The 25,178-nt window shown below is 46.3% G+C and overlaps 1 protein-coding gene across 2 annotated transcripts in view; it reads right to left on the bottom strand.

Annotated features, from left to right (window-relative positions):
• LOC134348354 (fibronectin-like) overlaps positions 1 to 25,178 on the bottom strand; it is a 97,149-nt gene that overhangs the window by 41,307 nt on the left and 30,664 nt on the right. For both annotated transcript variants that reach the window (XM_063051580.1, XM_063051579.1), the window contains exons 13-22: positions 24,070 to 24,188; positions 17,026 to 17,194; positions 14,580 to 14,771; positions 10,589 to 10,714; positions 10,413 to 10,502; positions 9,014 to 9,208; positions 5,945 to 6,217; positions 3,831 to 4,097; positions 2,700 to 2,794; positions 662 to 830 (exon numbers count right to left, since the gene is read on the bottom strand). In XM_063051580.1, coding sequence (XP_062907650.1) covers positions 662 to 830; positions 2,700 to 2,794; positions 3,831 to 4,097; positions 5,945 to 6,217; positions 9,014 to 9,208; positions 10,413 to 10,502; positions 10,589 to 10,714; positions 14,580 to 14,771; positions 17,026 to 17,194; positions 24,070 to 24,188 — 1,695 coding nt within the window. The remainder of the gene's footprint in view (positions 1 to 661; positions 831 to 2,699; positions 2,795 to 3,830; positions 4,098 to 5,944; positions 6,218 to 9,013; positions 9,209 to 10,412; positions 10,503 to 10,588; positions 10,715 to 14,579; positions 14,772 to 17,025; positions 17,195 to 24,069; positions 24,189 to 25,178) is intronic.

Raw genomic sequence — 25,178 nt, forward strand, 5'->3', positions numbered from 1 at the left:
ATAGCCTTGCTCTGCTAAGTATCTTTCTACATGATACACTACTGCTATTGGCAGAGTTCATGACGAAGGCAAGATCAGTGCATCTAATTCAGTCCAATGAATTTAGGGTACTGTCCTTTAGTTTGCCTCCACCATAAGCAGACGCTCCATCGGTCGTATCACAACAGATAACAAGTCAGAGACACTAAACGTTCAGCAGATGCTGGAAATCCAAAGCAACACACACACAAAATGCTGGGAAACCTCAGCACCTATGGAGAGGAATGAATAGTTGACGTCTCAGGCAGTGAACCCCAATGGGAGTGGAAGGAAGGGGTAAGAGGCCAGAATAAGAGGGTGGGGAGAGGGAGCTGTCAGGTGACAGGTAAGACTGGGTGAGGGGAAGGTGGGTGGGTGGGGGATGAGGTGAGAAGCTGGGAGGTGCTAGGTGGAAGAGCTAAGGGACTATGCAAGAAGTAATCTCATAGGAGAGGAGATCTCTCCAATCAGATACAGTGGAAGTAGGAGACCTATTAAAGAAGCGTACAGGTCCACAAGGAAATTACGGCTGGTCCTGCTGACAGAATGGGGGAAGAGAGCAGTAAGTCGAGTTGTAACTACTACGTGTTCCTCGGCAGATTACTTACCACTGTCTGGGAGTGATCGTGTCATTGAGACTCACCAGTAACAACATTCTTGACGAGGGCGGTGTCCTGTTCCTCGTCATTCACCAGCACTGTAATGGAAATGGTGTACTCTGTGCCAGGGGTCAAGCTGGTGAACATGATAGTTCCGGAGTCCGTGGTTAATTCACGAGGAGATTCTCCTCCTTGGGACGGCCAAACTTTGACCTTTAAGAATAAAATGGGGCGACGAGTGAGAAACATACAATAACACAAGAGATTCTGCAAATGCAGGAAATCCTGAGCAACACGCCTGACTTCATGACCCTTCAACGGTCCTAATGATGCGTCTCAGCCCTAAACTTCAACTTGTTTATTCCCTTCCATAGATGCTGGCTGACTTCCTGAGCTTCCCCAGCACTTTGTGTGTGTGTGCACCTCAAGAACTGTACAATGGCTGTTTGGCCCAGTATTTACGCTGGTTGTCCATTTAGCCTTCCTCAAAGCTCTGCTATTCAAGAACTTCCCTTATGAACATTATCATTAAACCCGCTTCCATTACCCTTTCGTGCTCTCTGTGTTCCAGACCACAATTCCTAGCTCTGTAAATAAAATATCTCCAATCCCTCAAACCATTCAGCAAGCACCTTACATCAAAGCTCCCATTCTGTCCCAACTTTCTCAAAGTCTACATATCCTGGTATCACATTGCAGAACTTAAGTCAGAGAGTTCCAGTTAAGGCTCATGACCTCGGGAGGTACACTGGAATGCAGGAGTCCATCTGCACCTAGGTGGATCTGCAAACAACAGGATGGTGACAGGGAATACTTGGCACTGCAGAAACCCACACTTCTTTAAGGTAATGTTAACACATCGCCAACTGACCTAGGCTAAGCAACTCACTGCACAACTCTGTTAATTCAAATCTCGCACTTTATTGTCTTAACACCATATATGAACGTAGTCATACTATGTTGACCCCAGGCTCACAAAGCAAATCATAAATTCTGTTTCCTTTGTACCAAATACTCATTCAGACCACTCCCCCAATTTATATAATACTAAAATGGGGGGGGGGATGAATCTCCTGTTGGTCAAATGATTAACTCTTCTTTCTTCTATATTTTAATTCCTTCATGGCCAACATCTTCCCCCACCAAACCTTCCCCTCCCCCAGGAACGTAATGCAAAATATGGAGCCCCTCGACACTTTGCTGGATCTTTGCAAACGAAGTGACGGAATACTTTTGAGTGCTAACACCCTACTGCCTTGGGATCTTTTAAACTGAGCTTTAAAGCACTGAAGCTCTTGGCTCAATGTCCCAGAGAGCAAAGCATCAGTTCTGCACAAGAATGACCAAGCAAGCTTGGTGCTGGTCACAGGACTGAGGCTTGAACCTACCTCATCTCCCTTTCCCAGATGGCACAGAGATCACCGCAGATCCTCAGGCCTATGCCAGCTCATTGAGCAACCCCGCTCTCCACACAGTCCCCTTAACTCGCTCCAGAGTCTACCACTCACTGGGGCAATTTACAGTGGCTATTCGCCCAACCAACCTGCGCATCTATCGGGATGTTACAGGAGACCAGGGCAGTCAAGAGAAAATGAATGGGCTCAGAGAGAGAATGTACCAGCTTCATACGGACTGCTGGAGCTGGAACTGAGAGGCAGCAGCACTACCTCCTGCACCACTCTGCCGATCCTCCCGATTCAATAAGCGTACATTCAACTGTTCCAAAACCTCCTACTTATTTGTTCATTCGTCCATTATCGCTAGAGCCTTCCAGCCCGACAAACGTGTGCCACCCGAATACACTTATGTTACCAATAAACCTACTAACCTGTACATCTTCGGCAGCTGGGAGGGAACCAAAGCATGCAAATGAGTTCTACACAATCATTGGGAGAACATGCAATCTGCTTATAGGCAGTAGCAGGAAATGAACACGGCCGCTGACACTGTACCCTAATCCCACTGCCCATTTTGGCCCTTGCTCCCCCAAATACAGGAAAACATTCTCATTTCCACATACCCAGCCCCATTCTACCATGGCTGAACATACGCTCTGAAATTCACGTCTTTGCTGCTGTTTACCTTGAACGATACGCTGTGAGTGGGTGTCCAACGGACTGTAATCGTTGTGTCTGTCACGTCAGTGGTGTAGTGGGGTATTGGCCCCACTGCCTCTGCTGCAACATACAAAATGGCCTAATTAAACACACAGCTGATGCAAGTTGCTCTGAGATTTTTTTGGGGGGCAGATGAAGGAGGGATTCACTCAGCTCCCATTATCAGTGGGTCAGTGTGAACTTGGGAGATATTTAAATGGTTGGTCGGTGTTCTTTTCCCCCTGCCTCGGTAACTGTCTGGAGCAGCAGGAATCAGAAAGGGACCTATGCTTGCAGTTGGGTTAAAGGGATGGAAGGGAGAGGTCATGAGCCGCACAGCCCCTCCTCCACCACTCACACTTTGAAAGACTCACCCTAGATTAAACGCCTCAACAATGGAAGAAAATGGTGACATTGCCCAGTCTGAAATGTCAAGGGGAGGAACAGTGGGTGTTAACAGTGAAGCAGACAATGCAACTTACTCTCCTCAGCCCAGGAAGGAATATCACTAGTACTTTAGACATTAAAACTCCTTAAATTCTCAAACTGCTGAGGCAACTCCAAACCTACAGGTGCTGGGCGTAGATAGGCTACTGAACCTACTACCAGGAGGCACACAGCTGTGGGAAAAGCTAGGAACTGATGGGGCTGGGGCTTGCACTGAACTTGTAGCCGCACCACCCTCCGCCTGCACCGCAAGAACTGGGGCTCCGCCTGCAGCAACTGCCAGATGTTGACCATCTACTCAAGGGGCTGGAGGCCCCCACCATTGGTGAGGGCGCAGCCCCGTTGTTAACTTCGGCTTTGCAGAGTTGCTCTGCTGCAAGACTGGCCTGCAGTGGCTGTCCTGGGACGGTTGTGCATTTGTGCATTTGTGCATGGATATGAGGCCCAGGGTGTATCGGCCAGTATGATGATTACAAGCTCCCTTCACCCCCACCCCACTTGGATGTATGTTAAGCCTCTGCAACTGTGGCTGCAGGAGGTTCACAATCAGCTACGGGAGGAACACGAGGACCTTCTCTGCAGCACAGTTGGTTATGGTGGTTTTGGCTGTGTGGGAATGGAAGGAGAGAAACGCCGAGAACTGGACACAATGGGTGGAAAAATAACTTACAAGTCGTCAGAATTTTGTGAACCCTCGCGCTCTGAAGATGGCCTCGGATTGCTGTGAGAAACACAATGTACTCGGTCCCAGGCTGCAGCTTAGTCAGCTGTCGGCGTGTGACACTCGGCCGGAGATTCAGAGTTTTGGGTTGGTTGGTGGTCGTCGGGTGCCAAGCCAGGATGTAGTTGGTAATCTTGCCTCTGGGAGGGGTCCAGATCACTGTCGCTGAGGTTTCTGTGATGTTTCTGAAGTCCAGGCTGGTTGGAGCGTCAAGTTCTGAAGGGGGGAGGGGGTGAATGAAATACATGGTGATGATCAACAGGATCACACAGCACAGAAACAGACCCATTGGCCCAAATAGTCCATGCTGACCAAAATTCCCATCTACATCGGTCTCGGTTTGGCCCACATCACTCGAAACCTTCCCATTCCATGCACCTTCCAGCTGTGTCATGTAGCTGTGCCAGTCCCTTTCTCTGGCAGCTCAGTCCACGTACAGAACACCCTCTGACTGAAACGTTGCCTCTCAGATTTCGATTCAATCTCTCCCTGCTCACCTTAAACCTTTGCCCTCTTGTACTTGATTTCCCAAACCTGGGAAAAAGATTGCATTCACGCTATAATGCTCTCATGATTTTATACACTTCTTTCAAATCACTTTTCATCCTATGCTCCAATAAATTAAGTTTAAGCCTGCTCAACTCCTCTCTATAACTCCCAAATCTCCTCTGCACTCTTTTCATCTTTCCTAAAGCAGGGTGACCAAAACTGAACACAATATTCCAAATGTGGCCTCATCAACATCTTGCAGAACTGGGACACAACTAAATGACTTCAACACTCAATGCTCTGATATATGAAGGACAGCGTGCCTGAAGGTGGTTTTAATGAGCTGTGACAGTGGTTTCAGGAATCCATGTACTTGTACTCCTAGGGACCCTTTGTTGTACAACACACCTTAGGGACTATGGTTAAGTTTGAAAGTCCTACCCTAATTTGTCTTCCCAAGATGCAACACCTCACACCTATCTGGATTGAGTGCCATTTGCCATTCTTTGGCCTACTTACCTAGCTATCAAAATCCCCTTGTATTTCTTGATAATCATGCTCACTGTCTCTAACACCTCCTATTTTAGTATCATATGAAAACGTACTATCAGGACAACACAGGGGCTGTAACCTCAGAGCCTGTAGTGATCATGGCTGCAAGACAACAGTCCAATCTAGAATGACAACACTCAGAACTGGATGGGAGGAAAGGTGAAACAATGACCATTCATGAATCTCCATACCCCCCCACCAAGCCCCCATTCCTGAGACCCAGGCAGAAATACCTTTACTGCTCCACAGTCGGTCAGGGTCATTTACTGTATCTGGTGCTCTTGATGGAGGTGGGGCGCTTCATCAGGTATCTTTGGTCTGGGGGCCACTTTGTCCACCACAACAGGCAGGATTCCCTGGTGTCCACCCATTTCAATTCTACTCCCCATTCCCATTCTGAGATCCCAGAATCTCAGAAATGGTGAATCTCAGAACTTTACCTGCCCCCAACTCAACTGGCAGCAAAGCCCAACTGTAACAGGCGCCCCCCACACCATCAGGCAGGAAGTACCGTCGCATTAGGACAAGGACAATTAGAATGGGAAAAAGCTTCTTCTCCCAGACTGTGAGACTACTGAACTCCCCGCCACCACCCAGGTCTCATCCCTATGTCTTGTCTTGTCCGTACTGCACCAACCACTGCCTCGGGGCTATAAACGTGCTGGAGCAATGTGTGGTTAAGTGCCTTGCTCAAGCACACAACACGCTGCCTCAGCTGAGGCTCGAACCCACGACCTTCAGATCACTAGTCCAATGCCTTAACCACTTGTCCACGCGCCAACACCGGTAGTGTTATACTGTTTACTTTTCACCATATTGTATATGTACTTTGTGCTAAAAGTCAATCTTATGGAATATATATTGTAGTTTATTTATGGTAACATTACTTTATGTGTTGTAGGTGAGTTATATGTACGGTGCTGTACACCTTGGTCCAGAGGAATGTTGTTTCGTTTGGCTGTATACTGTATATGTGTACAAACAGCTGAATGACAATAAACATGAACATTTCTCAGACTTACTGGTGGCTTGCTCCCCGACCAGCGGGGTGCTCTCTATACCCTTGTCCACTGCATACACATAGAAGCGGTAGGTAGTCCCTGGGAACAGGTTGGTGAGCTCAGCGTAGTGATTCCTGGAAATAGGCAGCCTGATGGACGACATGCCCTGCTCACTAACTGGCTGAACCGTGACCCGGTAGCCCGTGATCTTGCCGATCGGCGGGGTCCACGTGATGGTAATCTTGGTCTCGGTGACGTCAATGAACTGCAGGCTTGAAGGAGGCTGGACGACAACTGGGAAAAAGGCCAGACATGAGCACGGGATGGACACAGCAACATTACCTTTCTAGCCCCGCCAAACCCCCATTCCTGAGACCTGGGCAAAAGTACCTTTACTGCTCCACAGTCAGTCAGGGTCATCTACTGTATCCGGTGCTCCTGACGTGGCCTCTTCCATATCAATGAGTCACAATGTAGATGGGGTGGGGGCACTTCATCGGGCATCTTTGGTCTGTCCACAACAGGCAGGATTTCCTGGTGACCACCCTTTTCAATTCTTCTCCCCATTCCCATTCTGACATATCAGTCCATGGCCTCCTCTACTGTCACAATGAGGCCACTCTCTGGTTGGAGGAGCCACACCTCAAATTCTGTCTGATAGCCTCGAACCTGATGACATGAACATTGATTCCTGGCAGTTTCTCCCTCTTTCCCCTTCTTTTTCAATTCCCTATTCTAGCTCCCCTCTTACCCCTTCTCTTCTCACCTTCCCAACACCTCCCTCTAGTTTCTCCTCCTCCCCTTTCTCCCATAGTCCACTGTCCTCTCCTATCAGATTCCTTCTTCAACCCTTTACCCCTGCCACCCATCCCCTCCCAACTTCTTACTTCATGATCCCTCCCCCACCCACCCACCTTCCCCCTCACCTGGCTTCAGCTATCGCCTCCCAACTTGTACTCGCTCCCCTCTCCCACCCTCTTATTCTGGCTTCTATCCCCATACTTCCAGTCCTGATGAAGGGTCTCAACTGAAAACATTGACTGTTTATTCCTCTCTATTGATGCTGCCTGACCTGCCGAGTTCCTCCAGCATTTTGTGTGTTGCACTGTTACCACGTCTGCAAAGTGGAAGATTCCAGACTAATAACCATAGAAAGCCGAAAGAAAAGAGGCCGCTTCCACCAGGGATTCTGAAGGGAACTTCCTACCAGTACCCACAGCTGATCTGTCAGTTGCCTTTAGACAAAAAACATAACCCCGACTTCAGAAGCAGGCAGAACTTATCGCTAGGTCAAAGTTTCTGTGCAGACATCCCACTCCTTCTTTTCACCTCAACGTCATCTGGAAGCTTGAGAACAAACCAAGATATCATTCGGCTTCATCAGCTGCGAGACATAATGTCTCTAAAGTCTGATGAGGGCCTGGCTGGGAATCTTTCAAACATTCATTAATCCCTCGGTTCTGTGGAATACCAGACACTCTCTGATCTCAAATGAAATAAACCGATAGTGTGGGCTCTTGTCGGTAACACTACCCAGGACATCACCTGCATTCTCTCATGGTAATCGGCCGCGGTGGTATTTGGGGTGGTGCCGACTGCCCTTTGTTCCTCCAGATAACCTCTCCTCTAATTTCTCCAGACCCAGCTGTTTTCTGACTACTGACAGACTCCAACAACCCTCTCCAATTTCTTGGTCAGTGCCCTGTCAGTGACCTCCTGCCCAGCCACTTTCTGGGAAAGCAGCATCGTGTGCAGTTCTTGGCAGTGGCTGCGATCAACAGGACATGTAAACTGAAGAGAAGAGACAAGAAACAGCCCTTGCTGGCAGTGTCTCTTTTGGAACAGACATTCGACAGTTCCCAGTTGCCATTGTGTGTTCTGAAGGCCAATTCCACCTCATGGAAGGAGTTGACAGCGTGGTCCAAGCTGTCGATGGGTTTCCTCCCAGCATCCATCTCATCCGCTGGTGGAATCCCACAATTTTCCTGTTTACTACCACAAGTTGGAAATACTGTTCAAGTGAACAGTTGCACAAAAGGCCTTGTATTCTGTCAGGAAAGCAAAAGCTGACTGACCCCTGACCCTTGGTCCACTACCCACATCCCCTCCCTCGTTTTCATGTAAGAGAGCTTCCTTCTGCTGAGCTCAATCCTGACACCCCGCTCCACCCCCCCCCCCGGGTAGAGTTTGCACATTCTCCCCGTGACTGTGTGGGTTTCCTCCCGCATACCCCAAGAAATGAAGCTTGGTACGTTGACCAGCCACTATAAATTGCCCTCGTGCGTAGGTGAGCGGTAGACTCTGAAAACGTGGGCTGAAGATCGTCAGGTTAGTATAGATGCGGCACTCGATGGGGCACAGTCTTGGGGCCTAAATGCCTTTTTCTTCGCTGTATGACTACAAGAAATGGATAAACACAAGAGATTCTGTAGATGCTGGAAGTCTTTGAGCAACGCACATTAACTACTGGAGGAACTCAGCACGAAGGTATTCTGTGGAAGGGAATGAACAGTCAATGTTTCGGGCCGAGACCCTTCATCAGGACTGGAAAGGAAGCGGGAAGGTGTCAGAATAAGGTGGGGGAGGGGAAGGGGAACAAGCTGGCAGGTGATCGGTGAAATAGTAGAAATGGATGGAACGGGGTTCAATTAAGTGGCTATTTGAAAATGCCAACTGGACTTCTCAATAATTTTGTTCCTTTCAACCTTTGGCTCTGAGGTGAGAATTAGCTGACAGCTCTTAACTGGTGGATCTTATATGAAGAGGACAGAGTCTGTTGTGGGTGGCCCTTCATGCTGAATATGGGCTTGGGCACTCCTCCTTCACTCCAGTGTAGCTTCGGATGCCATCACTACCCAAGGTCCTTTGCCATTCCTTCTTTCTTTAGTAATGGAAGTTCACCCTTTGCAACAGTACCAACTTACACAGCCTTGCTATTTCCTTTTAAAATACATGCAGGCAGGACCTTCTCTGCCCACCATTTCTTTAGCTCTTCTTCCCTTTCTTCACACCTGCCTGCAAGTAGTCAGTGCTCACCAACCCAGCGGTTTACCCCTTCACTACCACGGCCCACGCGGACTAGCATTGTACCTGGGTGTGGTTCACCCAGTGTAGTCTTCTGGATGACCAGAGGGACGCTTTCCTGGTTCTCTTCCACAGCGTAGATGCTGATGTTATATAGGACGCCGGGGGAGAGGTCGCTGAGGGTCAGGTTGGTGGTGGTACTGGGCAGAATGATCTCCGTGCTGGCTCCTTCCACAGACGGTGTGTACACCACCCGATAGCCTGCAGAGTGAAACCCAGGCAATACGTCAGCCACACCATAAGCAATATGGTTCCTTCTTTCTGCCAAACTATCACCAATGCCCAATGATCCTTCTGCTACCTTCTATTGCTGAAAACTATCTTGTTTTCACTCCTTTCCAATTCTGACCTCAAACATTAAATGTATTTCTTTCTCCGTAGATGCTGCTTGCCTAACAGAATATCTCCACCATCTTCAACTGGCTCCATGCCCTCTCCTGCTCCTGCCTATTCTATCCTTTCACCTCCCATTAAGTTAAAAATGTCTGAAGAGCAAATAAGTTCAAAATGTTTTTTGAGCCAGGGGGCTTTGGGCTGTTCCACAGCCATGGGCATCACTGTATTCCTCAGTTATGTATAGACAGGCAAAAACATTCAATTATTGGGAATTAGAACAATGTTATTCTCATAAAGACCTCCCCCTCCCAGTGGATACAAGGGAAGCTAGGAAGTCATGCAGAACACTCAACAGAACCCCACAAGATCAGCACTACTTAGTCCTGGTGGCAAACTGGTCATCTGAAGCTCTTAACTGGCCTCCTAATTAAGATGCACCCCTGTAAAACTTACACTTAAAAAAAAAGGACTCTTTTTGAAATGATTACAACTTTAGTTGATACTTATGGTATCGTGATGGTTAAATTATTGAGATTCAAAACCCAGAAGCCTGTGCAGTTCAGATTTGTACTCCAGGGAGCGTGAAGTGCAGAATCAAATATCACTGTGATAATTGTACGCTCTAGTATCAATTGTTTGGCGACAATAAAGTAAATCCCACCACGGCAATCCAAAATTTTACTTGAATGAAAAATAAATCTAATCACCCATAATAATCACTACTAAAACTAACGGATAGTTGTTAGCCCGCCTTTTTCACTTACATCCTTCAAGGGAACAAAGGTGGCCATTGTTACCTGGTCTGATCTATATGTGACTCAGAGCACATTCCATGTGGTTGACTTTTGATGCCCCTAGGAGGCCGCTCAGTTCTAAAGTCATTTGGTATGGGCAATAAGCACTAGCTTTGATACCAAGAAAAAGGTAAAGAAACAGTTATTACCCCAGGATTTAAAAAAATTTAATATAAGTAATTTACACCACTGTCCTTATGTCTCAGAACAGATCCCACTATCTCTAAACAGCTCCATCCTGTTGTTTCAAATATTGCAGACAAGGGTCAAGGTACCTGTGATGGGGGCTTGAGGACTGGACCAACTGATAGTAATGGAGGATTCATCCACTTTGTCCACATTGTAATCAGTGGGAGTGTCCGGTGCTGTGAGGAAAGGCAGAAGGTTATTGAATAAATTCAGAAATATTACTGCTTGTGCAGAAGAGCTGTCCCCCGAGATGGTGACCAACCTGTCGTGGGCGTCTTTCTTAGAATCAGTTTTTCTCCATCTTCAGAAATTTCGTAAACATTCACAATGTATTTGCGCCCTGGCAGCAGATTGGGAATGGTAACAGATGTGGCTGTGCTTGCAACATCTGGAAGTCCAAAGGGAAAGATTGTTAGAAGAAAAACTCATCTTGCCGTGGCTTCCTAACGTCCTACATAAATCTCTACAGACCAGCAGCTCCGCTGTAAAACTCTCATCCATATTTTCTTTTTTTTAAATTTTTTTTGTAATTTATTTTTTTAGTGAAGTTCATCATCAAACATTTCCATAAGATGTATTTCAGATACTGTACATATATATCATATAGTCATATATGTCACAAATTTCCACATAATATTTATCTGAGGTATACACTTACAGAAAGGAGAGGAAAGAATGAACAATCAAAAGAAAACTATGTACAGAGTAGGGAGTGATCTTTTTTTTAACAACACACCCATTGACTTGCGAGAATAAAATCAGGCCTATGAGGAGTTATGTAGTTAAACCATTTTTCCCAGTTTGAATCAAATTGTTCCAACTTATGATTAACAGATGGGGTTATCTTCTCCATTTTGTAAATGTCCATTGTAACTTCCATCATACATTTACAGTTGGGCTCTCCTGTGATAACCATTTCCTGGTAAGGGTCTTTTTACCAGCCATCAGCAGTATATTCATTAAATATTTGTCTCTTTTAAACCACTCTTGAGGTATATGCCCAAAATATATGGTCTTACTTGCTAACGGTATTTCACATTTAAAGATGTCTTGTAGGGCATTGTGTATTCCACTCCAATAGTCTTTGATAACGGGGCATTCCCAGAAAATATGATAATGGTTTGCATTTTGATTTCCACAATTTCTCCAGCAAACAGGGAGGTTACTATCATAATGGGATTTCTGAGAGGGTATATTAAAATATCTTAAGTTTTTCCACCCGAACTCCCTCCACTTCTGGAAACTGGTACACTTCCACTGATATTATTGTCCATTCTTCCTCAGATATTATTATCCCTCCTTCCTTCTCCCATTTTGTTTTAATGTATGAAGTTGAACATGTTTTAAGATTTGACAAACCCTTATACACGCTTGAAATGATTTTACTATCGTTGTCTGAATTATATGCTTTTCTAAGTAGCTCTATCAAACATGTACTTGCCTTGGTTACATTTTTAACCATCCTATTAACATACTGTTGCATCTGTAATTACCGATAAGTCTTGCTTTTCTAATAAGTGTTCCTCTTTGAGCATTTCAAAACTGAATAATGTTCCTTCTTTCATTATATTTTCATCCATATTTTCAACTCTGCACAGTCTCACCCTTCCCTATCTGCAGCCTCCTCAACACCCCTCAAGTCTCCAACACCTTGTGGAGTAATTGGGTATATCATCTTGACTGGCATCAATTTTTATTGATCACCATAGAAAACATCTTGGCAATCATTCTGCCTGCGACTCACAAGAGACTGCCGAGGGTTGTGGACACAGCTCAGCACGTCACGGGAAGCTGACCTCCTCTCTGGACTCTGTCTGCACTTCCTGCTGCCTTGGTACAGCAGCCAGTGTAATCACAAAGGCCCCACCCAACCCGCATATTCTCTCTTCTCACCCCTCCCACCAAGCAGAATATGCAAAAAGCCTGAAAGCATGTAAGAACAGGCTCAAGGGTATCTTCTATCCCACTAATGAACATCTGATAGTACATTAAGATGGACCTAACCTCACCTCGTCATGGCCTGGCACCTTATGATCTGCCTCCACTGCACTTTCTTTGTAACACTTTATTCTGCATTCTGTTATTGTCTCCCTTGTACTACCTCAATGCACTGTTGTAATCAATAGACCTGTGCAAAAAGTGTGCAAGTTCCTACACTCTACCTCAGTACATGGGACAATACTACACCAATTTACCAATTTAGTGCTCCTCCAATTCTAACCTCTTGTACAGTCAAATGTATTTAAAGCTTCGTCATTGGTAGCTGCTATGGTCCTCAGCTTGGGAATTCCCTCCCTAAACATCTCCACATTCCCTTTCCCCTTTAAACTGATTCTTAACACCTACTTCTTCGACCCTGCGTTTGGTCAGCAGTCATAACCCCATCACATCCGTGTTAAAAGCGCGCTGTTAGAACAGGTCACTGTGCTGTTAGCTGGGCGAGTGGCACTGCCAGACCAGCCCCTCCCCACACAAGAACAGCCTCGAGCTGAACCCATTCATTTTGGCTGTGGTACTGGGAGGAACAGTCCACTGCTGTGCCCACTCCCACCACATACCAGAACAAGCTTGATAGACGGTGAAGAGACCACCACTGCTTTCTGATAGGTGGTCTGAAGGGAAACAATTTTGAACTCCATTGCAGGGAATGGACACAGAAATCCTGCTTCCATGGTACCGCCACTCACAGGTACAGATTTTACAATGTGCCATCAAACTGACGGCCAATAAGCTCTCTCAGGTAGATATAAACGATGTCAGATAGTAAAGGGAAGCTCCAAATGAGATCCAAGCTAATATTTAGTCATCAACCATCTTTACAATAACAGACTCCTGGTCAATAACACTGCTTACTGCAGGCTTAGTACCTTGGTAGCAATGTTTTGTGACAACATTGACTACCCTCCAGTTAAACTCCAATGTGATAAATCAGTACGACTTTCCCTTTCAGATGCTCCCTGCAGCAAGGGATTATGTCAAGATCAGGATCTGGACATAACCCCTTGTCCTCCTGCCATCTTGTCCTGTCAAGTTCACTCATGGATATTCGTCCTCATATCAATAGATAATACAAAACAAACAGCTAGCGGGAAGGACTTTCTCAGCGTTTAACATAACAAAGAAGCCATTTTAATTAGCCTAGACAGTAACACAAGAGACGAAACCCCCCTACACTCAGCTACGAGCTCATCTGTAACAGAAGTCAAGCTCCCATCTGATTCAAAGCAGGCAGGCACCCCTTCAACCCAGATCATGAGCCGATTGACCTGTCGGCTAAGACTGTTGAGGGCCCAATGCTCTGGCAAGCATTGTGTCAGTGTCAGGTTAGCTCGGTCACAGCAACCCTTTATGTAGTTACCCTTCCAAATGAGGAAAAAGAAACCCCCCCCCCCCAGAGCACAGACCTAAAGAAGCCTGGAGAGGCATCAGGGTAGAGGCACTAGCAACAGTTGGGAGGTTGAGGCTCAGGCGAGCGCTGGAGGATGGTTCAGCAAGGGCCCTTCCTGAGGAGACCTGCAGGAGAGTTCAGTGAGGAAGGGCCGCTCCAGTGAGCCAGACACAATCCTGACCCTTGGTACCACCTGCGTGGAGTTTTCGCGTTCGCCCTATGACCATGCTGGCTTTCTCCAGCTGCCCCAGTTTCCCCCACACGTCCCTAAAGTAAGCAGGTCAGCAGATCCACTGCAAATTGCCCTTACTGGGTGAAGCCGAATAATCCTGGGTGGGGGTGGGTGTATGTGGTGGGGAGAACAGAATGAGACAATATACTGTAGAATACATACAAAAATGTTGTCAGCACAGACTGGAGGGGTGGGGGTGTGCTGAAGACGCTAAGATCATGAGACACAGGAGCAGAATTAGGCCACTCAGCCCATCGAGTCTCCTCTGTGATTCCATCATGGCTGATTTATCATCCCTCTCAAATCCACTCTCCTGTTTTCTCCCAGTAAGCTTTAACACCCTTACTGCTCAAAAATCTATCAACTTGCACTTTAAGTATACGCAGACTTGGCCTCCACAGCCATCCGTGGCAATGAATCGCACAGACTCACCACCCTCTGTCTGAAGAAATTCCTCTTCATCTCTGATCTAAAGGGATGTAATTTATTCTGAAGGATCTGCTTTAGTGGTGTTTGAATTCCATCTCACTGTCTTCACTTTATAAATCTAGGGGAGCACCCAAGCAGACACCTCGTGCCCTTCCCTCGGTACCAGCTCATGCCTGCACGGCGCCGTAGGCGGGGGCAACTTACCCAGGTACTGGGGCTGAGCATCATCCTCACTCAGCTCGTATTTGATCCGGAAGCCTGACACCATGTTAGAGGCAGATGACCAGGACACAACGAAACTGCTGGAGGTGACCTCTGTGATGGATTCGGAGTCCGATGTTTCAATAATTCGGTCCTGCACATCACGCACATCTGTAACGCCTGGATAGTCAGTTGCTGTAGAGGGGAAAGAACACACACACACACACAATCACAACAGTTTAGGGTTGAGAATCTGTCAGAACCTTGCTGGCTTAGGGTTATGAGACCAGGTTAGAGGGGCCTGGCCTGCGTCCTCCTGAGCAGAGATGATGATCCGACTGAGGTGAAAGATCACAAAAACTGCAGATGCTGGAAATCTGCAACAACAGCAGAAAATGCTGGAAATGTGAAGCAGGTTAGGCAGCATCCACGGAAAGAGAAATGGAGTTAATGCTCTGGAGACAGAGAAAAGGCTTCTGCTTCGGGCTTCACTGAAGTATACCAGCTGAGCCCTGAAGTTGGCGAATTAGATTGGGGGAGAAGACACAGCAGTAAAAATTGAGACAGTCATTTGTAAGTGGTGCAGAATCCCTGAAGGAAGAGCAATGGGAATCCTGCCATCTAAACATAGAAAACCTACAGCACAATACAGGCCCTTCGGCCCACAAAGCTGTGCCAAACATATACTTGCCTTAGAAATTACCTAGGGTTACCCATAGCCCTCTATTTTTTAAGCTCAATGTAAAAGATCCTATTGCATCCGCCTTCACCACTGTCGTCAGCACCCCATTCCACACACTCACCAATCTGCGTAAAAAACTCACCCCTGACATCTCCTCTGTACCTACTTCCAAGCACCTTAAAACTGTGTCCGCTCATGTTAGCCATTTCAGCCCTGGGAAAAAGCCTCCGACTATCCACACGATCAATGCCTCTCATCATCTTATACACCTCTATCAGGTCACCTCTCATCCTCTGACGCTCCAAGGAGAAAAGGCTGAGTTCACTCAAGCTATTCTCATAAGGCATGCTCCCCAATCCAGGCAACATCCTTGTAAATCTCCGCTGCACCCTTTCTATGGTTTCCACATCCTTCCTGTAGTGAGGCGACCAGAACTGGGCGCAGTACTCCAAGTGGGGTCTGACCAGGATGCTATACAGCTGTAACATTACCTCTCTGCTCTTGAACTCAAACCCACGATTGATGAAAGGTAATGCACTGTATGCCTTCTTAACCAGAGTCAACCTGCGCAGCAGCTTTGCGTGTCCTATGGACTCAGTCCCAAAGATCCCTCTGATCCTCCACACTGTCAAGAGTCTTTCCATTAATACTATATTCTGTCATCATATTTGACCCACCAGGATGATGCTGATCTCTCCCCAAAAACTATAAAAGACGTCAATTGGATAGACGACTCTTGTTGGGCATGGATATACAAACAATAAATTTAACTATGTGAGGGTTAGAGCACATCACAATGGCTGTTGAGTATCCTACACAAAGACTGCCACACATCACACCTGCACCATCAACAGCTCAAATTAAGACCACGGTCTGGTGCTCATTCGGTGCCACTTTTTCCAGGGTTTGGTTCATGGTGCAAAGTGGGCCACTGTAAATAGACAATAGACAATAGGTGCAGAAGTAGACCATTCGGCCCTTCGAGCCTGCACCGCCATTCTGAGCTCATGGCTGATCATCTACTATCAATACCTGGTTCCTGCCTTGTCCCCATAACTCTTGATTCCCCTATCCATAAGATACCTATCTAGCTCCTTCTTGAAAGCATTCAGAGAATTGGCCTCCACTGCCTTCTGAGGCAGCGCATTCCACACCTCCACAACTCTCTGGGAGAAAAAGTTCCTCCTCAACTCTGTCCTCAATGACCTACCCCTTGTTCTTAAACAATGCCCTCTGGTACTGGACTCTCCCAGCATCTGGAACATATTTCCTGCCTCTATCTTGTCCAATCCCTTAATAATCTTATATGTCTCAATCAGATCCCCCCTCAATCTCCTTAATTCCAGCGTGTACAAGCCCAGTCTCTCTAACCTCTCTGCGTAAGACAGTCCGGACATCCCAGGAATTAACCTGGTGAACCTGTCGATTGGAGGGTGTTCCTCCTCACCTCTCCCCATGCCCAGGACACTCATGGGTGTGATCGCATGCTCATTTGGGGCAAAGGAGAGGCACGTGCAGGGACCATATTAGAGAGTGGGCCTCGACACAGGATGGGAAGGGGCTGTGGTGAATGATAATGTGACCTCTTCGCCTGCTCCCGCAGTTAAGTCACAACAAGACAGGCAGGTAGATACAGGACCACTGCAGTCAAGAGGCTGTGTGTGGCCACCCAATATCCCCACTCCGTAACACTGGCAAAAAGGCTGGAGGAGGGGTAGGGATAGGAGGAGGAAGTGCCCCCCCCACCCACCTAGATCTGTTACTTACGAGGTGCAACAGAAGTTGAGAATTCGAATGGGATGACGTCTCGCCGGCCATAGCGTGTGATGCTGATCAGTTGGCCTTCATAGATGAGGCCTGTTTTCAGGCCATCGATGGTGTAGGAGTGCATGTTGCCCGGAATGGTCACGCTGCGCCACTGGATCCTTGAGTTTTTCTGTTCAAAAACACATACACACCGGTCAGGTTTAAGGGTGGCCTCAGGCAACGTCCAAGTGTGCACGTTTGTTGTGTGTGTGGAGTGTGTACGCGTGCTCAGATATGGTGAGTGTGAGTGTGTGTGCATGTGTGTGTATGTCTGTGTGCGTGTGCAGGAGTGTGGCACTAGCGAGATTTGATAAGATCTGGTAAGTCACCAAAGACATTAACAAATTTCTACAGAAGTACTGCGAAGAACATTCTGACTGGGTGCATTGCCGCCTGGTATGGAAGGGCCACCGCACGGGATCGGAATAAGCCACAGAAAGTTGTAAACCCAGCCAGTCCCACATGGACATTGGCCTCCCCAACAACCAGGCCATCTTCAACAGGCGATGCCTCAAAAAGGCAGCATCCATTAAGGGCCCACAATACCCAGGACACGGTCTCTCATCGCTACAATCAGAGCAGAGGCACAGGAGCTCGAAGATACACACTCAACATTTTAACAGCAGCTTCCTCCCCTTCGCTGTCAAGGTTCTGAACAGACAATGAACCCCATCAACACTATCTCGCTTGTTCTGCACCACTTTTATATATTTCTTATTGTAATTTATAGTATTTTTATGTTGGCACTGCACTGCTGCCATAAATCTAATTTCATGACATATGTCAGTGATATCAAATCTGATTCTGATTCAAATTTGCCTGCATGCGCGCGTGAGAGTGAGAGAGTGTGTGCACGCACACGTGTAGAATGTGTGCAGATATTTGCATATGCAAGGACACAATTTACACCCTTGTAGATATATTCTCGTGTACAAATATATTCCATGCAGACACGAGCCGTAACCAATACTCAGACCCGTGTCCATGCATGTGCACTGAATGCCACAGTGTGCCAGGATCTCTCTCCAGTCTGCCAACGGCCAGCCCAGACCATGTAACTGCTCCACATTTTTAAATGGTTAACAAGGTTTTTCCAATCTCATTTCTGCTCACCAGCTGGTCAGGTGCCAAATCGCAAGCTGTTTCAGACTAGTAAATTATTGCAGAACTGCTGAGGGGCTTTTTATAAAAATTTCATCCAGCAGGAAGCATGCAATCAGGATGCAATTACTAGCAATCCTTTTTTTTTTGTGCATAAATGGTTACTTTTTCCAGTCTCCTGACTTATTCCAAATGATAGATACTCTTCCGGGTCTTGGACGCTTCTTCAAAACTATCCAGCTATACTCTGGAGGTCTATCTGACACTTTGTCCAGGTTGTCGAAGCTCACATATGAGCCCCAGTGGGAGGGGGGGGCATCAGAGTGTTCACACTCACTTGTTCCCTTATAGCAGGAGCCACTAAATATTGGGGGCCAAAAAAATGGCGGACAAACTAAATGAGTATTTTGTGTCAGTCTTCACCGTGGAGGACACAAGCAGAATCCGAGACATTCGCCAGAGTCAGGGGGCAGAAGTGAGTATAGTTGCTGTTACTAAGGAGAAGGTGTTCAGGCAGCTGAACGGTCTGAAGGTAGATAAGTCACCAGGACCAGATGGACTAGCTGAAGCTGAGGAGATTGTGGAAGCATTAGTAACGATCAAGAATCAATAGATTCCAGGAACGGTTCTGGAGGAATGGAAAACTGCAAATGTCACTCCATTCTTCAAGGGAGGGAGAGAGAATCAAGAAAATTATAGGCCAGTTAGCCTGAGTTCAGTGGTTGGGAAGATGTTGGAGTCCATCATTAAAGATGAGGTTTCGGGGTTCTTGGGGTCACAAGGGGAAATCTTACCTGACAAATCTATTGGAATTCTTTGAGGGAATAACAGGCAGGATAGACAAAGGAGAGTTAGTGAGAGTTAGAAGACCTTTGACAAGGTGCTGCATATGAGGCTGATTAACAAGATGGGAGCTCATGGTTTTTCAGGAAGATACTAAGATTGGCTGACTGGCAGGAGGCAAAGAGTGGGAATAAAGGGAGCCTTTTTTTGGTTGACTGCCAGTGACTACTGGTGTTCCGCATCAGTCAGCATTGGGACTGCTTCTTTTCACATTTTCTGTCAATGATTTGGATGACTCTATGGCTTTGTTCACAAGTTTTCAGTTGATACAAAGAGGGGCGAGTAATGTTGAGGAAGCAATGAGTCTAAAGAAGGACGTGGACAGATTGGGAAGTGTATGGTCATGCAATTTGGTAGGAGTAAAGGCATAGACTATTTTCTAGTTGGGGAGACATTCAAATATCAGGAGTGCAAAGGGAGTTGGGAGCCCAGGATTCCCTAAAGGTTAACTTACAGGAAGGCAAATGCAATGCTGGCATTCATTTTGAGAGGACTGGAATACAAGACTATGGATGTAACATTGAGGCGTTATACAGCTCTGTTCAGACTGCACTTTGTGAGCAATTTTGTACCACTTATCTAAAAAAAGATGTGCTAGTATTGGAGCGGGTCCAGAGGTGGTTTACCGGAATTATTCTGGGAATGTAAGGGTTAATGTAAGAGGTGCGTTTGATGGCTCTGGGCCTATACTCGCTGGAAATTAGAAGAGGAATTTTGTTAGCCAAAGGGTAGTGAATCCTTGGAATGCATTGTCGCAGATGGCCGTGGAGGCCAAGTCATTGGGTATATTTAAAGTGTAGGTTGATAGATTTTTCATTAGTCAGGGTGTCAAAGGTTATGGGGAGAAGGCAGGAGAATGGGGTCAAGAAGGGTAATAAATCAGCGACAATGGAATGGTTGAGCAGACTTGACGGGACAAATGGCCTAATTCTTCTCCTATGTCTTCCGGTCTTACAGCAGAGCGAGAAGTTAGTTCTCTAAACAGAGGCACCACCTACTTCAGTGTGCCCAAGACAGACCTGTAGGGAAGTCAAAGTCAAAGTAAATTTATTGTCAAAGTGTGTGTATGTTACTGCAAACCACCCTGAGATTCTTTTCTTGCAAGCATTTACAAAGAAAAAATGATGCTGGAGCCTGATGGTTGATAGGGTCATAACTATTCCTGAATCTGCTCGTGTAGGTCGTGTAGCTCTTGTATCTTGTATCTAAGGCTCCTGCCTGATGGTAGTAGTGAGAAGAGAGCATGGCTTGGAAGGTGGGGTTGCGGGGGTGGTCTTTGATGATATGATGGATGCTATTTCCCTCTGGCAGAGTCCCTTGTAAATGTGCTTAATGTTGGGAAGCTTTGCCTGTGGTGGTCTGGGCTGTGTCCACCACTTTTCCATGCCTGTGCATTGGTGTTTCCATACTAGGCAGAGATGCATTCAGTTAGCATTCTCTCCACTCCACCGTCCACAAACCATAGAACTTTTCCAAAGTTTTAGGTAACATGCCAAATCCGTGCAAACTTCTCAGAAAATGGAAGTGCTGTCGGGTACCCTCTTTGTGATGGCATTCACATGCTGGCCCAGGACAGAGCCACTGATATGATCACGCCAGAGAACTTAAACTTCACTTCAGATCAAGTGACGGGGGAACTCACACCTTTGCAGGGTTCACAACCACTCTGGGCATCTTTGATCTGAAGTTAGTAGACGACCAGGAGAACCCATCAGAGAAGTTGCAGTCCGGTGGCCATCTTGTAAGTGGATGAGGTTTCAGGTGGTTGGCCACTGGGGAGAGGCTGTCTTGGTTTTAAAAGTAGAACAGGCATCAAAAGAAACCTCAGAGATGTGGAATCTTTTGGCATGAAATAAAGGCCTGTCTTAGGTCTTAATTTCCAATGTGTGGGCCTTCAAGTTGTAGCACACTTGGCTGCCTCCAGTGGCTCCTGATTATATGCCAAGACCAAGCTGGAAATAACAAGTTCCTTTCTGTGAACGGCTTGAGCAATGGAACACTGTGCAAGCTCCATCCTGTTTTCTCCAAGCTAGCTAGCCCTTCTGTACAGTGACCCTTGAAGTCAAAGGGCAGGCTGACTGCAACTTGTGTCAGGAAGGAGGGATGGAAGGGGCAGGTTTTTTTTCCCCAAAGAGCGGCTGGAGCCCGCAGTGGACCTGAGGAGGTGTTCGAGCCAGACACACTCATGACAAGTACTTGAATCGTCAAGATAGAAAGAACTATTGACCTAGTGCAGGAAAATGGGATTCATGTATTGCACAAACACAAGAGATTCTGTAGATGCAGATGTGACGAACGGCTGGAGGAACCCAGCGGGTCAGACCGCATCTATGGAGAGGAATACAGCTGATGTTTCAGGCCGTGAAGGGTCTTCATTAGATCCTTCATTTGGGGCTGCTCATTAGTGAAGGGCGTCAGCCCTAATGATTTTATTCAGCATTTTATTAGTGTATGGCAACATGGACAAGGGCTAAATAACTCGCTTCTGTTCCTTCAATTCTATGGCTCTGCAGAACTCGATAACGTTCAGGATTTCTGCCTGTAAAGTTGGGTGGCGAATTCTTTCAGCTTCCGTGCATTACTTCTCATGTTTCAGGAAGCTGTTATCCACTCGGGACAGGTCTGGCCTGCCTGCTTGCCACATGAAGGTGAACCGGACAAGCAGGATAAATAAGCCTGGTGGGCTTGAAGCACCGGGGAATGGATTCTGGGCAAATTTTGTACAAGCGACCCGTGGTTACAAAGCCATACTGAGAACCCAAAAGTTTGTTAGTTGAAATCACACTGTGGTAAAATAAATTCAATGAGCTGGGCAATTTGCGGGCTGTTTTAAACGACTGTGAAATCCTGTGGACTTCTGCACATTAAACAAATTAAAAGAGGCACTAGCTTACTAATTAAAGTCCAGTCTCCTCCTGTGTTTACATCCAGGTAAAAGAATGTGACTTTCATAACCTCAGGGTATTTAAAGAGATTTAACGAACAGAGTGCTTCTGAAGTGCTGCCACTTCATTCTACCAGATAATAGTTAAAGGTCCTACTGATAACAATGTGATATTGATTGAAGTGCAGCTGTTGAGAGAACTCTACTGCTCTTTAAACTGTCCATGGACTCTCAGCTCTCCATCATGCCAACATTTTATTTGAAAGTCACATCTCTGATATAGCATTTCATAATAAGGACACCACTGCCAACTTAGATTTCTTCACACTCCCCTTGTTGTTATTGTTGCTTGTGTTGTGCTGCTAAACATTCTTTGGCCCCAAATTCTCACCATTCTATTTCTGTCCAATTTGGTTTAGCTTTCCAAATTGCATCCCTTCACACTTGTTAGAATTAAATTCCATCTGCCATTCCTTAGTCCTCGTTGGGAGTGTTGGCCGCTAACACAAACGTATATGTATATATCAACATGAATGTGAACCTTTGGCATGCTCACTACACATCATAGAAACTTACAAAAAATAACTGTTCACGTCCTGAGAACAAGGTTTAGATCTTCCTTCCCTATACACATCTACTGGCCCCCATGACTGAAGGGCACAGTAAGGATACAACTGTAGGCAATAGTTTTTTTTGCAGATAGTGGTTAATTATTTTTCCAGGCTCCAACCTTTTTAAATGATCGTGTACTCTCCAGGAATTTCACACTAGTTAACATGTCAAGGAAAGGACTCAGGGGGTTTCACACCAGCTAATACACTGTGCAAAGGACATAATGATCACAGTGCCCTGGATGTGTTAAGAATTTGTCTGGGAGAAGAGCCTTGCTTTGAACTGAATCCATTACCTCCTTTGTAAGAGCCTTTGCTAGTTCAAGTGGACATGGAATGCAGCTTTGAGAGACAGGCAGAGCAGTCTGGACACTGTTAGCTCTTCCGCCAGAAATAAAGGGAGCTCAGTGCAACCCCAAGGAGGCCTGGGGCTGTAAGGCATTTTTGGGGTTAGGACACTATTTATTGACTTCGGTGACCAGATCTGAATATGCAATGAAGATTAAACCTAAAATGCAATTCTGAGCAACAGGTAGACAACGCTGACAGAAATTCAATATTTGTGTGTATTTGGATGTCTGTAGTATAGGTGCAAGGGGGGAGTTGTAAAAGGGATGTGTGTTTCAAAGGAAGCACATGGATTTGTTTGAATTGTCCTCAATTTTTCTTTGATCTGAAGTTGCTGTGGCAGGCAGACCTTTCCCAGAATGAGTCTCAATATGATGGCAGCTGTATCTTGTTTTGGTAAATAAAGAGGCTGCTTTATATCTACCAGTACTTTTCTCCAGTGACTTCATTCATGCAACAACATTTGGTGTCAGGAGTTGGATACCTTATGTGACCCATCATGTGCCCAGTGATATTAGCAGTTAAGTGGGTGAGTATTTTTAAAATTAGCACTCACACTTGGATCTGTTCATGTCAATGGTACACAGGAACACGAGGTATCATGAACGCGGAGAGCTGAACTGATAGATATAAAAGTTGTGTGTGTGTTTTCATGTGTGATACTAAACTTTGTGTGTTAATTTAGTGAGACGGAGCCACCAGTTGCAAAGGGTGGTTACCGATGATTCGGGACGCCAGAGTGGGGGCGTGTGTACTCGTTCCAAGAGCTGCATTTTAGCATACGCGTTTTACGAGTGTGACGTACAGCAGGCAGCATGAGTTTAGACACACAAAAGTGGCAAATTGTGGAGTACATACTCAGCGATTTTAAGTGTGCACTGTTTAACTTGTATCTGTCATTTACGTTTCGCGTAGTGTGGGAATTGGTGGAGATATTTCTGGGAGAGGTTTCACCCAGATGCATCTGTCAGCACATTAAATAATGTGTAGGGCAGGGCCAGGCAGATCTTTTCCAGAAAGGGTTTCAGTATGATGCCAGCTGTATCTTGCTTTGTCGTATAAAGAGGCTGCTTCAAAGCTACGAGTACTTCTCTCCAGTGAGATGCAATAATAGGGGGCCACAGCCTTTATACTGTTATTTGCCGAAGGACAAGGCAATCGAGGACAGCAAAGGTTCTACACTGGTATTAATCACTGCAGGTCGGCTGGTTTACTTACAGGCCTCCAGCGCAGGATGTAGCTCCTGAAGTGAACAGAGTCTGGTGCGCTCCATTTAATAGGATGTGAATTGGTCAGGTTCCCCATCTCTGTGATTATCACTTGCACAGGTCCAGTTCCTGAAGGACAATTTACAATGGCCAAAAATTCACTTTGCATGTTAAGTTTCACAAAATATGCGTGTTATATTAAACCTGATACTGAGTTAGAATAACAGAGTCCAAATAAGGACAGAAAAGTGCTGCTCAGACCAGCTGCTCTATTTCACCAGATATCATTCTCTGCTCTTGACTTCCCCACCCCGAATTACACAGTTGATTTAAGAAATTCATTTGACTTATGAAGCACACCAGCTCTGCCGGAGGAACTCAGCAGGTCAAGCAGCATCAATGGAGGTGAATAAATACTGTAGTTGACATTTTGAGCCGAGACCCTTCATCAGGACAGTCCTCTCCGTAGCCTGCCTAACCTTCCGAGCTCCTCCAACATCTTGTGTGTTGCTCTTCATTTTCAGTAGTACAGGCCTTTCGGCCTAGAGTGTGCCAATCTTTTACCCTGCCCTGGGATCAAATTAACTCTTCCCTCCTACACAGCCCTCCATTTCTCTAACATCCATGCTCTACGAGCAACTGGCAACAGTGATGCTGGAGATTCTGCCACCTTTCTAATTGGTCTGCATTACTGTGTCTGATCAGAGTGCCTTCCCGACACCACACCAATCCCCATTCTACCATTCTCCCACTCCTCCCACCTGGCCTACTTGTACTCAGGCATAGAGTCAGAGGGACAGAGCATGGACACCAGTCCTTTTGCCTAACTCGTACATGGCCTCCAAGATGTCCATCAAACCAATCGTACTGGACTGTGTTTAGCACATTCCCTTCGAAGCCTATCCACATACTTGCCCGTTATTGCATTTTGTCTATTGTTAAATTTGATTCAGAAGAACTGAGCACTGCAACATCCTCACTGACTTGAACCGAGGCAGTTTGAAGGATGATTACTTTCGAAGTCCTTCCAGAGACACGCCACCTCGTGTCCAGACTGCCAATGGCCCGCTGGGGGCCAATTCCTTCTCCATGCATTGACACTGATTAACATGCCTGTGA

The sequence above is a fragment of the Mobula hypostoma genome, chromosome 6, assembly GCF_963921235.1.
Source record: "Mobula hypostoma chromosome 6, sMobHyp1.1, whole genome shotgun sequence".
Taxonomy (NCBI): domain Eukaryota; kingdom Metazoa; phylum Chordata; class Chondrichthyes; order Myliobatiformes; family Myliobatidae; genus Mobula; species Mobula hypostoma.